The sequence below is a fragment of the Agelaius phoeniceus genome, chromosome 2, assembly GCF_051311805.1.
Source record: "Agelaius phoeniceus isolate bAgePho1 chromosome 2, bAgePho1.hap1, whole genome shotgun sequence".
Taxonomy (NCBI): Eukaryota; Metazoa; Chordata; class Aves; order Passeriformes; family Icteridae; genus Agelaius; species Agelaius phoeniceus.
The window spans coordinates 63,772,451-63,795,930 of record NC_135266.1 but is presented as its reverse complement, the minus strand read 5'-3'; the positions used below and the strand labels follow the sequence as shown (position 1 = coordinate 63,795,930).

Below are 23,480 nucleotides of genomic sequence, written 5' to 3'. Positions count from 1 at the left end.
TTTTTATTTCTAACCAAGGCAGACAACTCTAAAGGCATCCTACTCTGAGCCTCTGGAATCTACTAATAACAAGTACTTTCATTTGAAAACCTTTGGGTTGTCTAGGTTTCAATCTAATTATATAAATGAATACAATGCAGATTCATATTGCCCATTTAAAATAAAACCACAGCAGAACTAAAGTTATTATTATTATAAACAGCTGAAATCCTCTTAATATGTAAAATAAATACAAACCACAACTTTCTTTAAAGAGACCAGTTTGGGAGTAATCATTCCAACTAGAAGATATAAAACTAAGTTAGTAGGATGTGGGGTATTTCAGCTTTCCAGAAATCCCATAATCCTGGATTCTGTATGATTTAGCAGAAGAGGGAAAAAATAGGTAAATCTAGAAAGACATTGGCTCCACCACTAGAGTTCAAGGGTGCAAAACCAGGGCTAAATCTTTTTCTCAGTATAAGGTAAAAAGTTAATGTCAATGTTAATGTTAATGTTTTTCTAAAAACCCTCCCACCCAACAGCTGTCTCACTGAAATTTTACTCTCAGATGTGGTTCTTTAATTAGGTGAGTCTGCTCTTCTGATCAGATGAAAAGATTATTTGTAACAATACTAAGCAGTGGAAAGAGTTTGGTCCTACAGGCCTACCTCTCTTCACACTCACTGCATACAATTATTTTTATGTGTCCATGTGAGGTGTTCACTTGAGTTCACCAACAAAGTTTCTGGCAACTCTGCAGTTCCACAAACAAATGTTCAGATGTAGGTTTCTTAACCATGAAATAGATTTTGAAGTAACACTTTATTACACAGTTTTGTTTCAAATCATGAGTGGAGAAAACAATCCATGAAGCTGACAATTCAAAAGATGACATTTGTGATGAGAATCATTCTATCATGCCACAAACTGTGGCATGGGAACAAGACCCAGGCAAATGATACAGAATCATATGGCAAAAGAGAGATTTAAGACCAAACTGAAAACATCTGATGTCATACACCTTACACTTTGCAGCATCTAAAGCAAACACTTGGCTTCAGCAGCCTGATTCACTGACTGCCTCCAGAGGACAAGTCTCTGCTTCTGCACGTTCACCACAGCTTGCTCCTCTTTAGGAAAGTGCTATGAACACCAAATGAAGAAATAACCTGGGTCACTTCTGCTGGAGATGGACCACTAGAAACTGGAATGGAACACACTTAACTCATTTAATCCAAGAGCTTCTAAGTGGAAAATTCAGAGCCAGCCTTTAAAACAGGAAGAACCCAGGACTTCACTTAAATCATAGAGGAATCCCCATTACATCAACAGAAAAAGGCAGCTTGCTTTCCCGTGTATTTTTGCTATAACTAGAATCTTTTTTTCTGAGGTGAAGATGACCATCTCCAAAAGACAACAAAAGAAAAGGCCAACTCAGAATTTCCCAGAGCCTCATGGCTACGGGACACTGCTGGAATCAGGGAGCTACAGGTTTAGATTCTGTGGTACTTGCAGAGCTCAGATTTGTTTTTGGTCGTGGGCAAGTGCTTTAAACAATTTCCTGCTGATGTTTTCATTTCAGAACAAACTTAATACAACCCAAGTAGACAAGCAGCCTTTCTTTTTGGAGACACAGAAAGGCATCATTTATATACTGTTTCTATACTGTCTCTGCCTTTGATGTCTGTCTCCTGACTGTCCCCTGCAGCCTCATGTTTTGAAGCATTAGAGGCATGTAGGGAATTCCATGCTCAAAACAGGAGAAGCAATGGATTCAGCATGCTTCCTTGGATTAAATCATTATTTAGTGGGTGACCTGGGCTGCATCTGAGACTTCTGCAGCTAAATCTAAATTACAACTAAGGTGGATTCCAAGCTTCTTAAACATCACCCCTTGCAATCACAATTCTTCCCACAGACATATTTTTCTCTGTCTTTTCACTAGTAACAAGCCTATAAATGCAGATACAATAGGGGATGCTCTGAAAACAGTGGAAATAAAAGTTTGACTGAAAAACTACTGTTCTTGAACACTATTATCATTGCAACTGACATGATAAGTACTTAAACATTCAGATTAAGATTCCTGGTTCTGCTAATGACTTAAGGTCCACATACAAGAATTTTCATGTCCATAAAGCTTTGCAGAAATTTGATCGCAAATTAATTAACCCCAAACCAGGATACCCATAGAAAAAAGCTAAGTCTGACTGACACAATATTGTCAGTCAGACTTAGCAACACAGAAAGGTGCCATGCTTGCTGCAAACATCTGCAGCCTCTTCTGCAGTGAAATGCTTCTACTATTGACAAATCCCTTAACACTATCAGCCAATTTGCACTGCAAATCTCACAATTTACTGCTTAAAGTGATGTGAAAATGGTTTTCAGGGTTTGCAATCTAACTAATAAAGACTTTAAAATCTGTAGGTTTTAAACTTGTTTTGGAATTTGAAGTTTAAAATTTTTGGTATTTTATATGACAGACTCCTTGATTCTCTACAATGAACTCTTTACACATCACTTAAAAGAGGCATTATTTTCTACAAATCTCAAGCAAGTTACACATATGGGAAGTATGTGAGCTCAAATACTAAGAACATCTATAGCAAAGGTTTCTCTTGATAAAAAGCTTTCAGCAATGTTAATAAACATGCATTACCAGAAAGAAAGTATCTGGGAAAGCAGTAAGCTGGAAACAAAGCAGAAACAAAGACAAGCCTATATCATTGTAGTGTTCTCTTCAAATTCAACTTGCTTTGTAACCAAATACGTTTTGGAAAGTAACACACCCACTGCTTTGGCATCCAAAATGAACCTGGGGCCAGAAAGAACTGTGTAAGGAATCTACTTACCTGTGCCAAACAAAAGGCCAGGGATGAAACAACTAACTTGGCTCAGACATATAACTGTTGTCATTCCAAACCAGAAGAAAGAAAAAACGACACATGCATACAGTGGAGTTCCTTACCATTCATTATGTATGGATCAATATATCCCTCCATGAAGGAGCTGAGACAAGAAAATTGCTAAATAGCTGCAAAGTAAATGTGCCCTTTGTGCAGAAATCTTTTTATTGCTTCACTATTTTCTGGATGCAGGAGATGAAAATTTTCTGTTGTTGAACCATGAGGGCTCAAGGCCTGAAAAACACTTCATGAATCAAGTCTATTCACCTGCAATTGCAGTTTTATTCCTCTCCCCCATTATCATACATCAAGATCCACCATGAATGGATTCTATGTAGAAGCATGAAAACCAATAGCAAAGCAGTTCTTTGATCCATACGTTTCCCTACTGGACTGCTCTTCTGCTCTTCTCCTATGTAGCCAAGTTTCCTGTAATTATATAAAAGTATTTCACAGCCACTTGATAGCCAACTGGACTCTAGACTAGCTCTGGCATTAATTATTTTTTTAAATCCCTGTTGATTTCTAGCCAAGTCATTTTTTAGCCAAGCAAACCAAGCTATTCTACTTTCTTTTTATATTTTCTCCTGAATATCCTAACACTTTGTATTCACAACACCTGGAGTCAGCTTCATTTCATCTTTTGTAAACATGAGTTATCAAATTATAGTTGAAATCTCAGCAGAATCCTGTAAACATCCTTAGCTATACTAACAACAACTGTCCTGATGCATTTTATGATCACACTAAGCTTTACAGATACATTATACTGGAGATAATATTTATCTTGTGAGTCAAATAGATGGCTGGCCTGCTTCTTTTTCCTCCTTATCAAGTTTCAAGTGAGATCCCCATCCATAATTTATTAATCTTATGCACAACCTTGCATAGTATATAACTGCATTTCACCCAGTTCAGGGTACCATTCAAGCAACACTCCTTTGGACAACTACTGCATGTTCTTGTTAATCTTTTACCACTTCTGGAATACAGATCTCCTGTGTCATAGAGCTGTCTGGATGATCAGCTTTGCTGAAATACCAAGTATTTCTAGAATGTCTTGTTAGCTGAAAGACACCCGAGTGCATTGATTACTGAGTGATTAAGGAGGAATATATTTACATCCTAGGCTGGCTGTGCATCATGATTTAGCATTCAATCCTTTCCCATTTCATGCACAATTTAGAACTGTTAACAAAAAAAAAAAGGTTATACTGACTCTGCTGAGGTTCTTTGGAAATAGTGATCAAAAACATTCTGTGCTATGCTTTCAAGGGAACAGGCAACATGCAGGTATCTGGCCTCAAGCCTCCATTACATACCTGCAATTCATTACACCTGCATTTTCTAGTCCTGTCTGCTTCCCACTGGCCCTCATATCCACCAAAATGACATCCTAAATAGATGTAACCTTACCCAACATTAAGCCTCTTTTTCTATGTGGAATGTTCCCAGGCACCTCAGACCCTTTTTCCATCTCTCTGAAACTGCACAGAAATGTTTACTGTACTACTTGCCCAGACCCAGCAGCACAGTAGCACCATACAAGAAGATGATCCCGCAATGTACATTTATGTGCTTCTGAAAAGAACTCCAAACCCAACAGCCTTCTGTTTAACTACCGTCACCAATAAGAGACTAGATTCTTTCCCATCAAAAATAATGGATCTGTTTTTCAGTTGAGAGGACAAGGCTCAGTAACGAAAAAAAAAATGACAACACACTGAAATTCTATGAACATAATGCACAATTGGAAAGCTATTGTAGAGAAATCAGTGCTCTGTATGGCATTTGAAAGACCTGACAGAGGATGAGCAAAGAAAGCTGTGTGGGCATAATAACAATCTACTATGTGTCATATCTTTGCTGGAAAGTGATGCAAGGAAACTTTGAACTGTATACAGCTGCAATTAAAAGAAAAGATAGGGTATTTCCAAGGTACATTTTCCTCCTGTTCAAGCAATTTTCATTTTCAGAAGCATTAAAAGGGTGTAGTAAGCATAAAAAAGTATCTTTTACAAATATTTTATTGAAAATGCTACATACATATCATGTCAGATTTACAACCTGTGTAGAAATGCACTAACACACATAGGCCACAAGTGAAAAAGTGATCAAACCATCAATAATTAATCTCAAAACCCTCACGCTTGACAGTGCTCTTGTATCCCTTTGTAGTACAAATCAGGGAAATGAATGGAAGTTAGTAGTAGGACTAGCCAGTCCTCTGCACCTCTGATCAATATTTGTTGATATTCACTCTTATTTTTCAGCTCTCTTAGCAGGTGATTTTTAAAACTCATTCACATCAGAAGAACTTTAACTGGTTCCAGTTGTTTAGACTGCCCTTGTAACTTACTAAATATTTTCACTCATTAATGCATTGCATAACCACCAGATGCTCCCCAAAACTGCACCACCAGCAGTGTCAAACTCTAATGCGAGACAGTCACTCTGCTTTTGACCCCAATTCAGAAAAAAAAATTCTCTTTCAGAAAAAAAAAAAGTTTAGCTTCTCAAATTCCCAAACTCACCTTGGGCTTTATTTAGGCACCCCAAGGATCTGTCTGCAAGCTTTATTTGTATGTGCTATCACTTAAAAAATAAGAATAAAAAGTCAGATAAGAGTTCAGATTTAACTAAATTTTAAATCTAGGTAAGAGTCAAAGTCCCTTTTTTTTTTTGGTATATCTAATCTGATCCAAAATCTTTGCCTGATCACAAAACAAGAAACAAAATACAAAGTATATGGAAAGCATAACGAAAAGAATAAATGCATACTTCATTATGTGTCATATAATTTTCCAAATCTGCCTGCTGCTTAAGAGCTTTCCTGAGAGTCTCTTGGCTGCATAAACCAAAAGAGTTAACTCTGTCCACAGAGTGATGCCTTTCAGAGTACAAACTCTTCAAGTCTAAAGCAGCTGAGGATGCAATACAATAGCACTTCACTTAAATGCTATCTTTCAAGAGAAAACTTTTTGGCAAAACAGAGAAGAAAAGAAAGGCTGACCGCTCTCTGTATATTAACTCCTTTTAAGAATGAATGAACAATAATATTTACTACTGGTTTTGCATTTATAGTTCTTACTGCAGCTCTTTGTTCAGCTGCCTTGAAAGGCACATCCATCCAACCTCTGAACTGTAAAGATCATCCAAGGGAAACACATTATACATAGTATTTATGAAAATGGCCCCTATATAGAGCATCAAAGCAAAAGGGTAAGTGGAACCACTGAGGAATGGTCTACTGGAAAAACAAATGGAGAACAAGCAAAGGAGATAATCCATATCCTCACTGAAGAGCTGATTAATCAAAAGGGAAGGAAGGTGTCATAAGCTTCTCTAGAAGCTCCAGTACCATTAACCCAAGACCCATCTACCAATTACTGGATGCTATACAGTCACTTGAAAAAATCTCAAGCTCTTTGAATGATGTCCTAGAGCACCTGCCCTAGACAATTGATTTTTCTAGGACAACTAGAAAGCCCTCTGTAGTGTGAGAAAGAGCTTCTCTCTGGCATAAAGAAACAAGAACAGCAGTGTCAATAGCTGTATTCACTTCCAGTGAATTTGGCCCTTCCAACTTTGAAACCTCTTATGATTACACTGTTTCTTAATGGCTTTAAGTGGCTGAACTTACTTGTAACCAGTCTTTAACTCACATTACACAGGAGCTGTTTATATTTGTGCACAGCTAGCCTAAATGTAATGACCTTGGTAATCTCTTCTTCCTTTCCCTCATTTGGATAATAAACTGCTTTAGATGTAAAACAGATTGCTGCATGTCTGCAAAAGGAAGAAGGGGAACTTATATTACCATGATTTTAAATCAAGTTGAAGAAGAGTGACATGATCATGTAAGTCATGCAAGCTGACAAAACCTCAGCCATTTCACAGACAGTCAAAAAAAGACAGCTATTAATTTACTATTAATAACACATGCACAGCCACATCTATCAAGCCATGTGCTGCTGATTCATCTATTACTACAAAACAAAACATAAAAGCAAAACCAAGAACAGAGTTAAAAATCCCTGGATTCAAAGTTGCAGCATTTAGTTAGATATTACATTCTTGCAAGAACAAACAAAACATTAGCCTTGCACAGGTGAAAATGAAAGAAAGGTAGACTAACTTCCTGGCTACCCAACAACTTTTGGCATCAGAGAAGGCACTGAGGCAGAGCAATGCCAGCTTGTAAGCTTGTTGGCATGGGTGTGAGTCTGGGCATGTATGAGGAACTGGCTTTGTTTTGAGGAATTCTGGAAAAACAATGGCCATGAGAGCTGCTCCACAACTATGAAGACTCTTCCTTCCCAGTGTGTCTGCAACTCTTCACAACTACCAAGGGCCTGACAGTGGCAGTGACACAAGATAAGGCAGCCATGACTACAAGTGGGCAAGAGTAAACCAAAGTCAATTCAAAGCTATTTCTTACTAACAGTAATTCTGTGATAGAAGTCTGAATAGTTTAACAACTACAACTATACTTCAAGAATTAAGAAGTATAACTTGAATTGCACAGGGTGGAACTATAAGGAACTCTCCTGAGGTCTCATCTAACAATGCACAGCATTTTCCAACAGATGACACACCAGCCTGTATTTGTACTGTACATAGTTGCAAAAGAGGATCCAGCAAATGTCCTTTATGCACAAAGTTCTGGCCTTTCCATTTTCATGAAACCCAGTACAAAGTCCATTTATAAACACTGTTTGAGGTTCTACAAAATAAAAGCACCATTTGTTTTTAAACAATTAGATAATGAAATTAAGGAACTTCTTCCACTCTTTAATGTTAGCAATTTTCATGATTATTATTTTAGTTAATCAGATTGCATCCAATTAAGATAAAGACAAGTTTAAGCTATCAGTTTAAGTTATGCTAAATGTTTGTACATTAAGTGAAAATACTAAGCAAAATGCCCACAGCTCTAGTTTTTTCAATTTAATTCAAACTGCTTACATTAGACGAACTTTCTACTCAGAGAAAACTACTAACTACTTCTACTTACTCTTACAAGAACAGATCCTACCAGCTTCTTCCCCTTCTTTCCCCCTCATAAACCAAGTAATATAGGGCTATTTCTTTCCCATCAACATCATAGTCAGAGAAGAAATCAGATTAACTGATTGCAGTGCCCTGGGAATATTCTAATATTGCTAGACACAAACCTGTCAAGCCTAACATGCTTCATACAAGGCTCATCCAACAGATTCCACACTGAGCCAATAACAGCACCTGTATCTCAGCAGCTTGAGTTAATACTTCACAGCCTTGGGGGCTAGACATGTCTGACTAGAGTAATGGAAACCAAGTTTTAGGGGCATTCTCCAGCTGCAACATAGGGCTGTAAATTCATTACCAACATGCCACCTCCAAGAACCAGTACCATCCTTGTAAAATGTGATGTGAGATGCTCATGGAAATGGATGAGTTCAAAGAGTTCAGGTGCTTGAGGAAAAAGACATTCACTGAGGGTACAATTGTGAATCAACATACCTAAATGAGGCACTTTCAGGATGTAGCCTTATTTATTTCAGCTTATAATAGCCAAGCTTTAGTTACAAAATGGAGACATCTCATTTAGGTACCTAAAATTATATATCTCTGTGCAAGTTAGGACTTCAAACTCCCATTATAGCAAGTGGAGACCTACTTGGTACAGACAGTGGAGCCTGGAGAGCTATTGAGTGCAAACTGATGTCAGCTGAAAAGCACTGAGTGCACTATACCTAGTGACTAAATCTTCACTAGTTTCAATGGGAGCTTAGATCCAAGGCCACATATAGAAACACACATTTAGACACCTAAAATTAGATGACTTCACTATGCAGCTGAAGCACTGATATTTCAAACAAAATGTCTCCAGAACCTTCCTACAGTCAGGCTGACTTTGCAGTGTGGAGATTGCAGTGGAGTCAAAAAAAGGAATAAAGGAGAAGATTAAAGAAGATACAAGGGAAGATTAACTGATCTGAATATACTGGAAAATCAAACAGGAAAAGGAGAACCTGACTGAACACTTTACAATTAATATAGTACTTTATGAGCTTACATATCATGAATGAAATAAGATAGAACAAAAGTTAAAAATATCTATTAGAAGAGAAATAACCAAGGCAATAAATATTAGGCATGTTTTGTCCATATAAAGATATTGACTCTCTTTAACACATTTTAAACAGAAATCAATGCAGAAAAATATGTTTTTCCTAAGACACACTACAATCAACATCTGAGAGATATGAATTAATGCATTCCCTTCTTTTCTTTCATTTGCTACTGCAGAAGAGGATAAAACAAGTCTAGTTTGCTTTTCAATCAAACTTTTACCGAATTCAATTTGTTCTGGGAATAGAATGTTTTAGAAGTCTAGTATTTATAACACTAACAAAGTAGGCATAACAGTAATGTGAGCTGCTCTGGCAGAAAAGCAGCATGATAAAGTAAGTTTTTCCAATAACAGCTTCTTGTGTCATCCCTGCCTGCTTCTTTAATGGCTCAATGAGACTGGGACCACAAAGACCTGGTCAGTCATCAGAATTAATGAAGGACAAGGTCAGGCAGTTCCCAGAGAAGGCTGAGGGAGCTCTGTTACGAGGTTAAATCTCATGGTCACTCTTAGAGCAGAGAGAGGCCAATCAAAAGAAGAGAATTCTGGATTGCTGTGTTTTATTCTTGTCTGGAGAACGACCTTGTTTTGTGCTACTTTGACATTTTCATTGAGTTAGCAGAACAAATTTGAAAGATGGTCATGACTCTAGAAGACTGCCTCTGCCCTGCTGCAAGAGGGCCTGCCTACAGAACCAAGGAGATGTGTCTGAACCCAGCTTTAATTCAGCACTTGTACTAGAAGAGCTACAGCAGCAGGGCTTACAGGCAAGTTTTACCTGCCAATAGTACTTGACTTATGAACTGAACTTGTGCTATGTGTCAAAGCCAACACATGAGCATTCCACATGTGCTGCAGTGAGGGCTTAAATACATCATTTCTTTACCTCACCAGAAGGGTGTCACAGACATATTTTATGAAAAATCCTTTTGTTAGGATCTTTTCTCCTGAGAAGCTTCAGCTTCTCCATGTTTTGCTGCTTTAGAATGTGATTTGGAGAATTGTTTACCCAGCATGTGAAATTGTTTTTACTTGATGACCAATGACAGCCACCTGTGTTGAGGCTGTGAGCAGTCACAAGATTTTATTATCATTCCATTCCCTTTCCTTGCTAGCCTTCTAATGAAATTCTTTCTTCTATTTCTTTAGTATAGTTTTAATATATCATTTTCTTTTAATAAAATATATATATAATAAAATAATAAATCAGCCCTCTGAAATATGGAGTCAAAATTCTCATCTCTTCCCTTGTCCTGGGACCCCTGCAAACACCGCTACATTTAGTGAGCCCCAAGTGAAGAACATTGCCACAGAAGGGTATTTGCCATATCTCAATCCAACTTTTAGGCTAACCTACCAGTAAAAGGTAGAATGGTTAAGTCTTCAACCATATTTGCAAGGGCATTCATGCACCCTGTTTATCAATCTAAGCTATAAAAAGACAGCTCCTACTTAAAATTATTTTGGAATGAGACAGCTCCAAATCAAGCTGCTCCAACCACGCTTTGTGACCACTTTCCCTCATCATCTTGTTTCAATACAAAATGGAATTATGTATCCTCTGCAGTCATACTCCCACATGGCTGGCCAATACTAATATTATTTTTAGTTTGAGTGCAGATATCTAGAAATAGAAAAACTTTAATTTTAAAAAAAATTGTGTATATTGAAGGTCATTCCCAAAAAGAGGTGCTTTAGAGTTAGTACTCCTATAGACTCAGCTCTGAGCCTCTGCACAGACATCCTTAACCAAGAATTAATTAGCTGCAAATCACTGCAGCTTGCTCTGACCCCATATTTTCAGTTGATTTGTCTTAGCTTCCCTCAATGCCTTTTATAAAGGCCCTCTAAATACTTCCAGTGGAGATCCTAAAATTAATATGTAGAAAAGGAAGTTAATCTAAGTATCCATATCCAGTTTCAGGCTTACATAATATTCTTAGTCTTCTACATAGAAGGAATGGAGATGACAACTGAAATAATTTACCATTTAGGGTGAGGTTGTTTGGAGGGTTTTTTTAGATTTTTTTTTTAATTAACTGATACATAAAACCTTATGTCTATTTTCAGAAAGCTACTGTGGAGAAAAGCTGCAAATCATCATTAAAGATGAAAAGGAAAGCAAATAAACTTACACATGTTTTCATGCAACATTTCAGTATTTAGAAATGAGAAACACATAAATGGAAACAAGGATGAAAAATTAGTTTCTTCTCAGGCTGCAGAAAGAAAAAGAGCACCCAGAGCAGCTTCTCTGGCTGGCTTCGGTAAGCTGTTCTTAATGGAAGCAAGAAAACCAATGCACTAGATCTCTGTAATACACACCTGGGTTTATTTGTAAGGGGTCCATTACTCAGGCTATTAAGCTACCTAGAAGACTAGATGTGCTCTAGGAGAGAACTCTTGTTAATAGTGTTTTACTGCTTTTGCTAGTTTGTTCCATTACTAGAGAGCTGTGTATTTAAATAAACGTTATTTTATTCCTAAACTTTGCCCAGTGCTAATGTGGATACCAAGTAATTTCACAAACAAGATAGGGTATTTCTAGAGGTGATGTCACCCTTTAAGTCTATAAATGTGACCACTACTGTAGTGCCAGGTATATTTGCATTATAAAATCACCACAGAATGACACACACACTTCCTCCACTTACCACAGTAGTTTAGGATTTGATAATAAGCTATGGTGGTCTTGTGAGGGAAGCATCTCCCAATGACCATTAGCAACTAACCAAGTCCCATTCTCAGGGGTCTGTGGCAACTCATACAGAATTTATGATAGGTCTTTAACTCCTTCCAATATAAAAATTAAACTCAACACCAAAGCACAAGATGATATTTGAACAAGATAAATGTAGGGGGCTTTGCTTCAAATGTACTTCAGTAGCAGTTACTTTCAGATTTTAAGATGCTCAGTCTGGTTGCTGTAACAGTAACTGTAAACAATCAAAACCACACCAAGCCTGACAGCAGAAAAGAGTAGAAAATAGATTAAAAGCTGCCCTGCAGAAAACTTGGGGATGCTGGTGGATGAAAAACTAGACACAAGCTGGCAATGTGTACTCACAGCCCAGACAGCCAACTGTATCTTGGGCTGCATCAAAGGCAGTGTGTCCAGCAGGATGAGGGAGGGGATTCTCCTCCCACCTGGAGTCCTGGGCTCCTCAGCACAAGACAGACATGGACTTGAAGAGGGTCCAGAGGAGGGCCAAAAGAATGGTCAGAAGGTTGGAGCGTTTCTCCAGTGAAGACAGACTGAGAGAGTTGGACTTGTTCAGCCTAAAGAAGAGAAAATGCTGGGGATACCTTATTGCAGCCTTTGATTATATAAAGGGTTGATAAAGTAGATGGAGAAAGACTTTTTTATCAGGGTGTATTGTTATAGGTCAAGAGGCAGCATTTTAAACTGAAAGAGAGGAGGTTTAGATTGGATATAAGAAAGAAATTTTCATGAGGGTGGTGAGGCACTGTCAGGGGTTGCTCAGAGAATTGTGGATGCCCCATCCCTGGAAGTGTTCCAGGCCAGACAGGATGGGGCTCTCAGCAACTTGGTCTAGTGGAAGGTGTCCCTCCCCATGGGAGAGGAGTTGAAAGTAGATGACCACTGAAGGTCTCTTCCAACCCAAACCATTCTGTGATTCTGTATGAGTTTTATTCTCAAAATATTCTGGGTAATGGACAGGTTTGGTTTTGCAAAGCTCAAGCTGATCTTAGAACGAACTGAAGTTTGTGTCTCACTACTGTAGTCTCAGAATTGATGTATCTTCTTTTCCTCTTGAATTCCTTGAAAACACTTTTCAGAAGAGTTTTATTTCTTATTTCAAAGACAAAAAATTAGGTTAAGCTTGCTTAACTTTTATCCCAGAGCCTAACCTTAATAACAATACTTCATTTAATTTCAAAGCATGAAGTATTTATGACTCATTCTAATTTACATAAGTCTTCTTATTCTATTATGAAAATGGCAATTTTCCTTTGCAGAGACATATAGAACATGGTCTCTCTTATTGTGTCAAGTAACATTTAATAGCCTTTGGTGTAACTTGGGACTGTTACAAAATGTCCTCGAGATGAGTCATCTTCATTCATTTATTCTGCAATAGGAAGAATTCATGAATGAGTGATCTGCTGTAATTCACTTCTACAAAGAGAACCCATTCATACATTTCAAACCTGGTTTTCTGAATCACTGTAATGTAGCTGATTACTTCATATTAACAGAAGAAAATTTTGGCTTAAGGAAAGTTTCCACAGAAGTCTAGTATATGAGAAATTTCTAGTATATGACAAAATTTTCGTCTATTTAAAATATTTCTAGTATATGAGAAAATTTTCATATATTTAAAAGACCTCTTTTGAAAATAAACATTTTGGTCTAACACATGGTTACACAGACAGATGTTCCTATCTACCTAGTAAGGAATGCATGGTATTTTTGTAAAGTTAGAGACTGACAAATGGTTTCAATTGAAGCTGCATCGAGGGGAAGCACGAGTTGTCACTATCAGACAAATCACTAGGCAGGCAAAGAAAATATTTTATAATATCTGAAAAATATGGTCATTGGCACACAGAAGTACTCAATCAAAGCTGTATTTAAGTCAAAATACAGACAACAGAAACCCAACTATGATTCAAGACTCCTAACTACAGAAATACAAAGTAACCATTCTTCTTATTCTACCGAAATAAAGAATAAAATACGTGTTATTTTAATTCATTAAAAGGTCACCAGAATAAAGGAATGGAATTCACTAAAGATCAAGGGTCCCTTAACCATCACTGCTCTCCTGCCATCCTTAGGAGATTTCAAACCAGGACTTATTCTTAAGAGTCTTTTCACTTAATATTATTCACTCAATATTCCACTGCCATGGAAGAGGACCGCAGTAAGAAGCTGCTTCTCACTTAATGTGGTTCCAAACCAGTCAAAGCTTTACAGTCCACCTGTAGAAGCAGACATGTGGTAAGTCAGTACAAAGACCCACATGCAAATGCAGCATTTTCTTCAGAAGCGTAGTTCACAGAAAACGCATCGCATGCTTCTCCATTAATTAGTGCTTTAAGTTTTCATTACTTCATTTACGCAAGGACAGCTCTAAACAGCCACTTTATTCCTTTCCTTTCTCCTGAAGGGACACTAACTCATCATTTTTAGGTTGAGAAATTTTACCCTATGTACAGTTTTGCCAAAGCAAGGACAGTTCTCTTTAAAAATAGAATAGATGACAAGAACAGCACAAAATTGACAGTGCATCTGAATGTTTCCAACAGGAAAATATTTGATATTTGCAAAAATATTTGCAAAATATTTGCAAAAAACCACAATTAACATTTTGGTTATATTTATTAACAATCCACATTGACTTCAGCAGATAGCATAGTATCAAGGTGAACTGACCAGTAATAAAGCCCAAGAGAGATTTACAATTATCCAAGGAAGCATGACTTACCAAATCATTCAAACTAATGTATCTGGCTACCTGCACTGTTATCTGGGATCCATAAGCAGCTCGCTACTTCTCAACTTCCACTCTTTCATTTTAGTACTGTATTTACATAATTTCAATTTTTTATATCATACATCACTGAAAAAACTGCATATGTGTTCTTTGCAGAGACTTTTAAGTCAGAGAATTTAGGAGACTTTTAAGTCAGAGCCATCTTCATGCTTGCTTTCTAAATATAAACATCTTTGTACATTTATCCAAAGCATTCTCGTTATATATTTCCACATCTATAACTATGATTTCACCTAACAACTGAGTGCATACAGTGAAGAAAAAATCAAGGAACTGATGTGAGCTTTCTTTCTTTCTTACTTTCAAGACAATGCACTAGACTCCTGCAGCTGTAACCCATTTTGCCGACTGATAATCCATTTTGTAGACAAGTCAAGGGCAAACTATGTTTGAGAAGTTGTAGCAGAACAAAAAAGGACCAATACAAAATTACTCTCTATAGTTTACACCATCTAAAATAGTTTGTTTTATACAAATCTCTGCACAGACAACCAACCAGCAGACACTCCTCATGAGCTGCAATACATATAATGAGAAAGGAAAAGCATCAATTACTAAGGGAATTTCTTCTTTAAGGAAGACAGACCAAACAACCCAAAAGGTAAAAAGATTCATTGGCACAGCACTCAAAACCACAGATATGTCTCAGAAGTGGCAAGAATAGACCAGAAAAGCAGTTTTCAAAAGATCAGGTGCAACTCAGGTTCTGTATGAATATTACTGAATTCACAGATATGAAAAATAACTTTATGCCCCCTATTTTACTATGAACTATAATCCACAATTTCATCTTCAGGAAGGGGGAAAGACAAGAAGAATATCGATGTAACAGGAGGTTTGCAAAAGCTGTGGTACTGATTTGGGATGTAGTTTTCCAGATTGCAGTGCCATTTTTCAGGGAAGTTGTAAAGACTGTACCTCAGCTTACCCTTAGTGAGTCCCAGAAACAATCATCTAGTAACTTGCCCATGCTCACTTTCACATATAGAAGATGAAGAAATCCACAGCTGAATCAAATCACAATAGCAAGCTGCCTGCTCCAAAAGCAAGAGGCACCAGACAGGGATAAAAGCTGTACCATGGAAGGTTAGAACCATATCTGTAAGGATGATGTTAGTATTTTTGTAGTTCATTAAACAATTCCTGTTTTGAAGATAATCATGCCGGGAAAGTGTCAATTCATTCTCCACCAATAAGACCGTTTGGTAAATCAAAAATTAGAACCAAACATGCAATACATGCTACTTCTCCCAGTATTTTATGCAATAGAAGCAAAATATATCTTATCTGTTCTTTGACTTGAATTGCAAGACAAAAATAATTTTATTTCCCTCAGTACTGTCAAGTAATTATTACATACCATTTTTCAAGTAAGCTGTATAGAATCGTGAGCTGCAACACTGATCCATTGGTGGATCAAAGGATGCAAGAATACCATGCAACCAGCACAAAGTCTTGAAATATGGTGCTAACAGACATGTAAACTTTAAGAACTGCCAATATAAACTTAATTACCATCTAAGGCCTCCTTTGAATGAGTTGTTTTGTAGCCAAAGGACCTGCCTATGACACTGGAAAGCAGACCTTTCAGCTCTTCTCAGACTGGAGAGAAGAGGGAGAAGAGCTGGAAAATGTTTGCTTCAAATTCCCAGAACAGTATCTGTTGGAGCTGGGCCAACATCCAGAAAAAAAAAAAAAAAAAAAAAGGTAGGATGCACTGGCCCAGATGATGACAAGGAAAAATGTGACCCCATAGCTGAATCTGTGGATACTCTCTTACATGACAGTAAAATGGTGTTCTGTGCAGCAGCAATAGATGATTGCTCATTTCTCACAGTACCTTCTAGATACACTTAACTGGTAGTTCTGGTCATTCAGAATAGAAAACAACATCCAAACTGACCATTGCATGAGGGGATGCTATGGTTAGATGAAACATTTGTATTTTGAAACTGCACTTGCAGTTGCACTTGCACTTGCTAGAACTCAGAAATAATGCCATTTGGCTCCTACAGATAATGAGAACCTGGGTGGGATAACTGACAGGGAAACAACATCCACATGATAGCAAAGAATAAAAAATCCTAAACTCAAGCCATATCAACAGTTTAAGCTTTTAATTTGAAGTCTGTGATATAAATGAGCTTAGTTAAAAGTTGCTACAACAGCCTTTCCGAGCTTGTGTTGCAATCTGAAAATGTTTCTCCCTTCTCCTCCCCACGAAATTTAATTTCATGTAATATAACATAAGAAAAAATACTTGGTTTATGGTAGTGAAAGCTAAATCCCAATGATCCTTAGCACATAATCTTTTAGGTCTTTAAACAGCTCTTGTATTTTAAAATAAATTCTGTCATTCTTTTACTTTCACCACAAATTGCCTTTTATTAATCCTGATTCAGACTCAGAAAATATGAAAATAAATTTATCAACTTTACCTGTAATGCACTGAAACTGTCCATCTTCTCTTCTTATTGTAAATGCTTCCCCTGGATTAACTTGCACAAGAATAACCTTAAAAATAAAAGAGTGTTTACAACCATTACAAAGGAATATGTTACAGAAGTTTGGTATGTGCAAAAAAACCAAATAAGTTTTACTGGGAAAAAAAGCAATTTTTTTTTTCTGGTTAGTAAATACATTATTTTTCACTTCACACTTCTTGCTGTCTTCATCCCACAGAGAAATAGATAAGAGCAAGAACAAGCATAGATATTTTTAAACAAGCATTTTTCAAAGAATGAAGGAGAGAAAAACAACTAAGTAAAAAAGTACCTGTACAAATTTTATTTTCTCAACTGCTTGGTATAATTAAAAAACTATTTGTACAGCTTAAATTATTTCAACAAATTACATTAACTTCAACATTAATCAAACCATTACATAAACTTTCAGAAGGAAGCCTAGAATTCCCAGAGCTTGACATCAGCCACTTGACAAACAGTTTTCAACACAAGGAAAACACTGTGTCATGTCCCTCTTTATATGAGCCAAGCATATTTGTACATTCATTAATGATAAAAAAATTAGAAGTCATGACAAAGTAAGTGTACCAGATGCCCAGCATGAAACAGTATGTGTAATTTTATTTGTGGAAAGCTGGTTATCCCAATTTTGTAAACCCAAGCAATGCAGAAATGATACCAAAGTACACAGCAGCCAAAATAAACAGAGAAAGTTTGTACCAAAGCAGAAGCCTGTCACCATTTTAGATTTCTGTACTTTTATTTGAAACCTGCCCTTCTGTGAGGAAAAGAAGTTTGTTAACATGAAAAACCTAGCTAAAATTATGAACAAAGGAGAAAAAAGCCTTTAAAAAGTAGAAAAGCAGGTGCATTTTATAATTTCCTTTCTGGATAGAACATTCTTCAGTCTTGCTTGCACACATCTAAATAGAGCCTATGTCCTCCTCCCTCTACAAATCAGTAGTAAAGAAATCTTTAGAAACACAACTCCTGAGTATTATGGCCAAAAATTTACTTTGTTAAATTCCTAAAAGAAAATAATATCTTTCATGTTTACAAAAACACAACCAACCAACCAAAACCCTCCAGAACCGGAAACTTGAGTGTTACTCATTTTAGGAATACCAGAGACAAAGGAAAGGATAAGAAAATAGCAGAAATCATATTAATTCCTCCCTTTCTGGTGGAGCAATTTCACAAATTAAAGAAAAGATGGCAAATTCTAACACTAACATATTGATGAGATATGACAGACATTCACATTTTCAAGCTTGGGCTGTGTTAGTCAACACTGATTAGCTCAGCTTCGAGCAAGCAATTTAAAAATACTATCTTGTTTCACATGTTTTTTCTAGAAGCTTTGGCTGTTTGAGAAAAAATAATGAACTGTATCAATATTTACATTTTTATCAAGCTATTACATCTTCCAGATCTTCTGAAGCGTGGCTCAATGTAAAATTCAGTTAGCATTCATAATATAATCTAAACAAGATGATTTTAGTAATGAATTTCAAAGAAGACCTAAAGGTCTTCAGAAAATACTGTATTGCCAGAGTTTATTTTGAAGTGTTTGAAGGTAGCATTTTAACAACTGGCTATCATCACCTTCAGAATGTGATGAAGAAGAGAAATATGAATAGATGAGTTCTTACATTTTCTTTTCTGGACTCCCCAAGCAGGCATAACTTTGTCAAGACATATTTCATTGATATACTCTTCCCTCTGCTACAATTGAAAAATTTAGCTTGACGTTTAGACTGGTATAAAAGTACCTAAAAGATTCATGGTACATGAGAATCTCTCTCCATCTGTTATGTGTGGGCTGGATAGCTACATTTGCCCATCTCTTTGGGCTGATTTAGGTGCCCAAACTCCTAGGACGAGCCATTCTGGCTACAGCTGACATGTCAATCTGTACCATTCCCAGCTCAATATTCCTGGCTGCCATCATATGAACTGTGAGAAGCAGAAATGCTTTATGGTGATGCCTGGCCCTTGATTCCTGCTTTTAAAGTAACAGGGAATGTGGGCTGACTGTATTCCCAGTTGTCCCTATTTACCCTGTGTGAGTGCCTGAGGTTGGTAATCTGGGTAATAATGCTGCTGTAGGAACTTGCTGGTTTTCCTCCCCCAGACCTCTTGCTGCAGGCCATCCAAACCTGAGGTCCAGCTGGCAGAGAGGATTTGAGCATGGGAACACACATACTGGCCCAACTGCAGCAAGTGGGCCCTGTGCTTCCTGGTCCTGTGTTAAATCAGCTTCTCCTGTGTGAGAGGAGGAAAAAAAAAATCTTTGTTGCTCACTTCACAGCTGCTCTGAGAAGCTAAAGGCTCAGCATGGCAGCCATGGTCCAACAGCGAGACAGGCACTGCTCAGCAGCAGCAATAGGTCAACTGATGGAGTCCAGCACCATTCTGACACTCAGGATGCCATCAGATTTTCACATCTCTGATGACATCCAACTGCCAATCCAAAGGGTGGGAGTCTCACCAACTTCATGCAGTTTAATTGGATCTCAGTTCCCAGAAACAGGAAACAGAACGTCTTTTGTCAATGGACAATTAGCCTACTTGATGCCTGATTGTATTTCACTGACTCCCACTTTAGCTCTGCTTTTATGTAGTGCATTCACATTTTATTTTACAACTATTACAAGGTAGGCTGTCTATCCTGTCAAGTGTGCCAAAAGAGATTCTGAATCATGGCTGAAATTTCAGAAGTTTCAAGAACTGCTGGCTAGAACAGTCTTTGTGTTGGGGCAGTGTATGACCAAAAGGGGGTTCTGGACTAACCTTATCACAGTTCAACCCATAGAGTGATCACAGCTTTGAGAAGGGAATTTCTGACACTCTGCACCTCAGCAGACATGATTTGAAGTAAGAAAAATTAAAGTTATGCATGGAGAGAGATTGGTAACTTTCTGGTCAGAAGAGATAGTACAAAAGACTGACAGTCACTCACAGGAATTCCCCCTTATCTAATTGAAGTCTGCAGCACAAAATCAAGGATGCAAGAAAATTTGTCTAAAGGAAAATGTAACATGGATTTTACATAGCATCATGTTCTAGGTAAAAAAAAAAGAGAGAAAAATAAATCTATGAGTTATGAATTGCTTATTTATAGCTCTTTCATCTTGTTTGAGGTGCCCTTGTGCAGGCTTGCACTCCCCATCAGCCAACATGTTATTTCATACACCCTGACATCAGTACTTCTGAAAACTGAATATTCTGGATCTTGACCTCCTTCATCTTCTGAGCAAAACATTCAAATTGGCTTGAACTAAGAGAAAAGCTTCGTAAAAATCTGATGGTCCAGCCTTTCTTCCTGTCCCTCAATCTTTTTGTGACAAATTCTGTTGCTTTACTCACAGCACCCAAAGTTCTGCTACCCAAAGGCTGACATGCATTCTACCCTTCGCCTGCTCCTCTAAGGTAACTATGATACTCAGATAAAAACCTCATTTGTGATGAGTCAGTCTCAGTGGGAGGCACCTTTAGCATGGGCACTTTTCAAGGGCTATTTCTCTTACTAAATCAACAAAACACTAATTGAGAACTTCACAATCTTAACAAAATAATGTGAACTTAGGATACTGAACCCTTGATACAAATTCTAGGACCATACAAGCACTTTTAAAGCATAACCAACTATAATGGAACCTAATACAATTTACAAGTGTAATTTCTGAATGCTATCAGAATTCTGACAGTGTATTTTTGTCTCAAATTATGTTAAGTCATTGCCATTAAGAAATAGGACTATTAGGTCAACTAGTTCTATGTCATTTCCACTGTGCCTATAAATTCTTTCCTTTAAACAGTTGTTTAATGATGATCCACATGACCTCAATACAGTTCCTGATGAAAAACAATACAAAATCTCTTTCCAGAGATTAGATACAAGTTGACAATACAAGAGTGCAGATACACACTTATGTTAAAAGCAGCTCTTGCATAAATAAAGAAGTGGCCACAGAATGGCTGAAGTTTGAAATACCTGAAACATCAGTTGTCAAAACTGTTAGTTTTAGAAGTAAAATTTCACACTTTTCAATGGTACTTAATTTTTTTCTATATAGGCTACTTTAGAAAATAAATCCAAACCAAATGAACAACATAGTAAGCTTTGTAGTAGTTTAATTTAATTGCCCAGATTGGCACAGATCTCCTAACAAAAAGCCTTCTAACAAAACTAATAATGCTATGTATTAGAAAGTTCAGTGTGTATTTCCTGAAACTGCTGTTTGAACTCAAGCAGAAGCTGAAGCCAAGCAAGAACATAGGAAATGACCTGATGGTCTGGGTCAGCAGCCCATCTAGCCAAGCACTTTGACTCAAATATACCAACTGAGAAGCTGTTTAAGGAGAGTGTGTGAGCAGGCCACTTTCTGCAGTCCATCTCTCCTACTGTCCATATGTTTGCCTAAACTCTTTGAGTTCACTTACAATTTGAATTGCCTCCACAACCTCCTATGGCAGTAAGAAAACTTCAGGAACTTTCTAGACATTTTAAAACCATCTCCTACTAATTATATATTCCCTAGCTTCTCTGCTATGGGATTTGCTGAAAAACAGTTCTGAATAAATTTCATCCACCTCCTTCAATATTTTTAAAGTCTTGGCATTTCCCATCTCCTTGTACCTAGTCTGTAAACCAAGGAGCTTTAATATTCCTGATCTCTCCTGGGAGAACTGCTACATTGCCTTGACCACATCAGTGATACTTAAAGCCACGTTCACATTAGCAAAGCAAGCAGTATTTGGGAGCATTCCCAGATGCTGGAACAGTCACCTGCAATAATGAACATGCTATAGTAGTCCTGAGCATAACGCAGGTCCATAAAGATCTGAAAACTGTTCCTGAGATCACTCTTACCTGGCAGTTTGCAAGAAAAGATTTACTAAAATTGACTTGTTTCATGACACAGTCTCAGTCTACATGAACATTCAGAGCACATTTAAAGTACTGATATGTAAACAATTACAGTCAGTATCCTGAAGAAGCACTACAATATTATGCCTTTTTGAAGGACTACATAAGGGACACACTCTAGAATGGTTTTGAAAATCTATTCTTCACCTTAAATCACAATTTGAGCTTGGTAGGTGTGGCAAATAGATTTTTAGAATACAATAATTCTCTCCCTAAAGAATTCCAAATTGAATATAATTTTGTTGCAACTCAAGTAGTATAATCACATCCTACAGAGATATGTAACACTGACTTGCACATACTACCATTAACAGATATAATTATTTTTAAATTATTATATCTTAAGATCTCATATAGGATTTATTACTACATCAGTGTGAGCAGGATAGAAAGTATTTAGATCTTGCATCTAAAGAATCAATGGAAGTACAAATGTTCAAAGAGAAGAATGCTCAATGTTACTTATTTTTATTCAGTAAAAACTCTTCACTGTCTGCAAGAGAAAATACAGGATGTTTCTGCAGACTGAAGCAGGAAAGGAGTTTAATGTCTTTTTTCAAGTCCTCAGCTTGTTTCTAACACAAAAGAAATGAATTTGATAAAAATGGCTGGAGTCATAAAGAAACCCCTGTAAGAATGCAAGTAACAAAAGGTGGAAGAGAAAGCTGTGCAAGGCAGAGCTGCAGCCACCTTGACTCAGCAGGCTGCTCCAAAGAAAGGAAGAACTTAAGGCCAAATGTTAACACTTACGTCCATAAAGGTCTAGAAGTAATTTTTATCAGCAAGAAGCAGAGGCTGCAGAAGCCAAAATAGGATCCTTCGAGGTATTTCACTCTGCCAATATGGTCATGGCAGTGTCTTTCAAAAGCAAAAAAGCAACAACAGAAAACACAGCTGATTTCTACCTTAAAATCTTTGTCACTAGGTATACAGAGTACTTTCATAAGCACCCTAAGATTTTGTCGTGCTGGATGAATACACAGTTAACTTATTTCTTCATTTGGAGCACAGTGAGGGCAGAATGGAATTTAAAATACAGAGTTAACTAATCTTGTTTTGGATATGTTTGTTTGCACAATAATTAAGATGCAAAAGCCCATTACCTCCACTGAAATAACAATTAAAACCAATCCTTTATTCTGTAAGATAAGCACTTCTACAAGCTTCTCTACTTGAACATCTATCCTCCTAACAGAAGTAGTGATGTACCAGGAGACTGACAGGTTTGAAAATAATTTCAGCCTGACAGAAAAGAAAGGCAGCATTAGACTTGTGGCACCGTCCCTAATATGTATTTACACTGCAACATGAAGGAAAAAGCTTCCCTGCTACTTTCAGTGGAAAAAAAAGTGACTAACTATAAATAGCCTTGCACAATTAATAACTGGTCTCTGTCAGGTGGTTAGTAAGAAAGATGGAAACATAAACCTATGGACATTATTGTGAAATACTAATATCAAAATTGGATTAATTCTGAAAAGCACCCTAGATGAGGTGAAAGACTTGCAGAGCAGAAAAACAAAACCAGATTAGGACTAATCCCTAAGCATT

At 37.1% G+C, this 23,480-nt stretch overlaps 1 protein-coding gene across 4 annotated transcripts in view; it reads right to left on the bottom strand.

The window, feature by feature from the left end:
* Positions 1–23,480, bottom strand: part of FNDC3A (fibronectin type III domain containing 3A) — a 111,451-nt gene that overhangs the window by 57,333 nt on the left and 30,638 nt on the right. For 3 of the 4 annotated variants that reach the window (XM_054628411.2, XM_054628410.2, XM_054628413.2), the window contains one exon: positions 16,970–17,045. The exons of the other annotated variant lie outside the window; for it this stretch is intronic. In XM_054628411.2, coding sequence (XP_054484386.1) covers positions 16,970–17,045 — 76 coding nt within the window. The remainder of the gene's footprint in view (positions 1–16,969; positions 17,046–23,480) is intronic. 4 annotated transcript variants of the gene reach the window in all.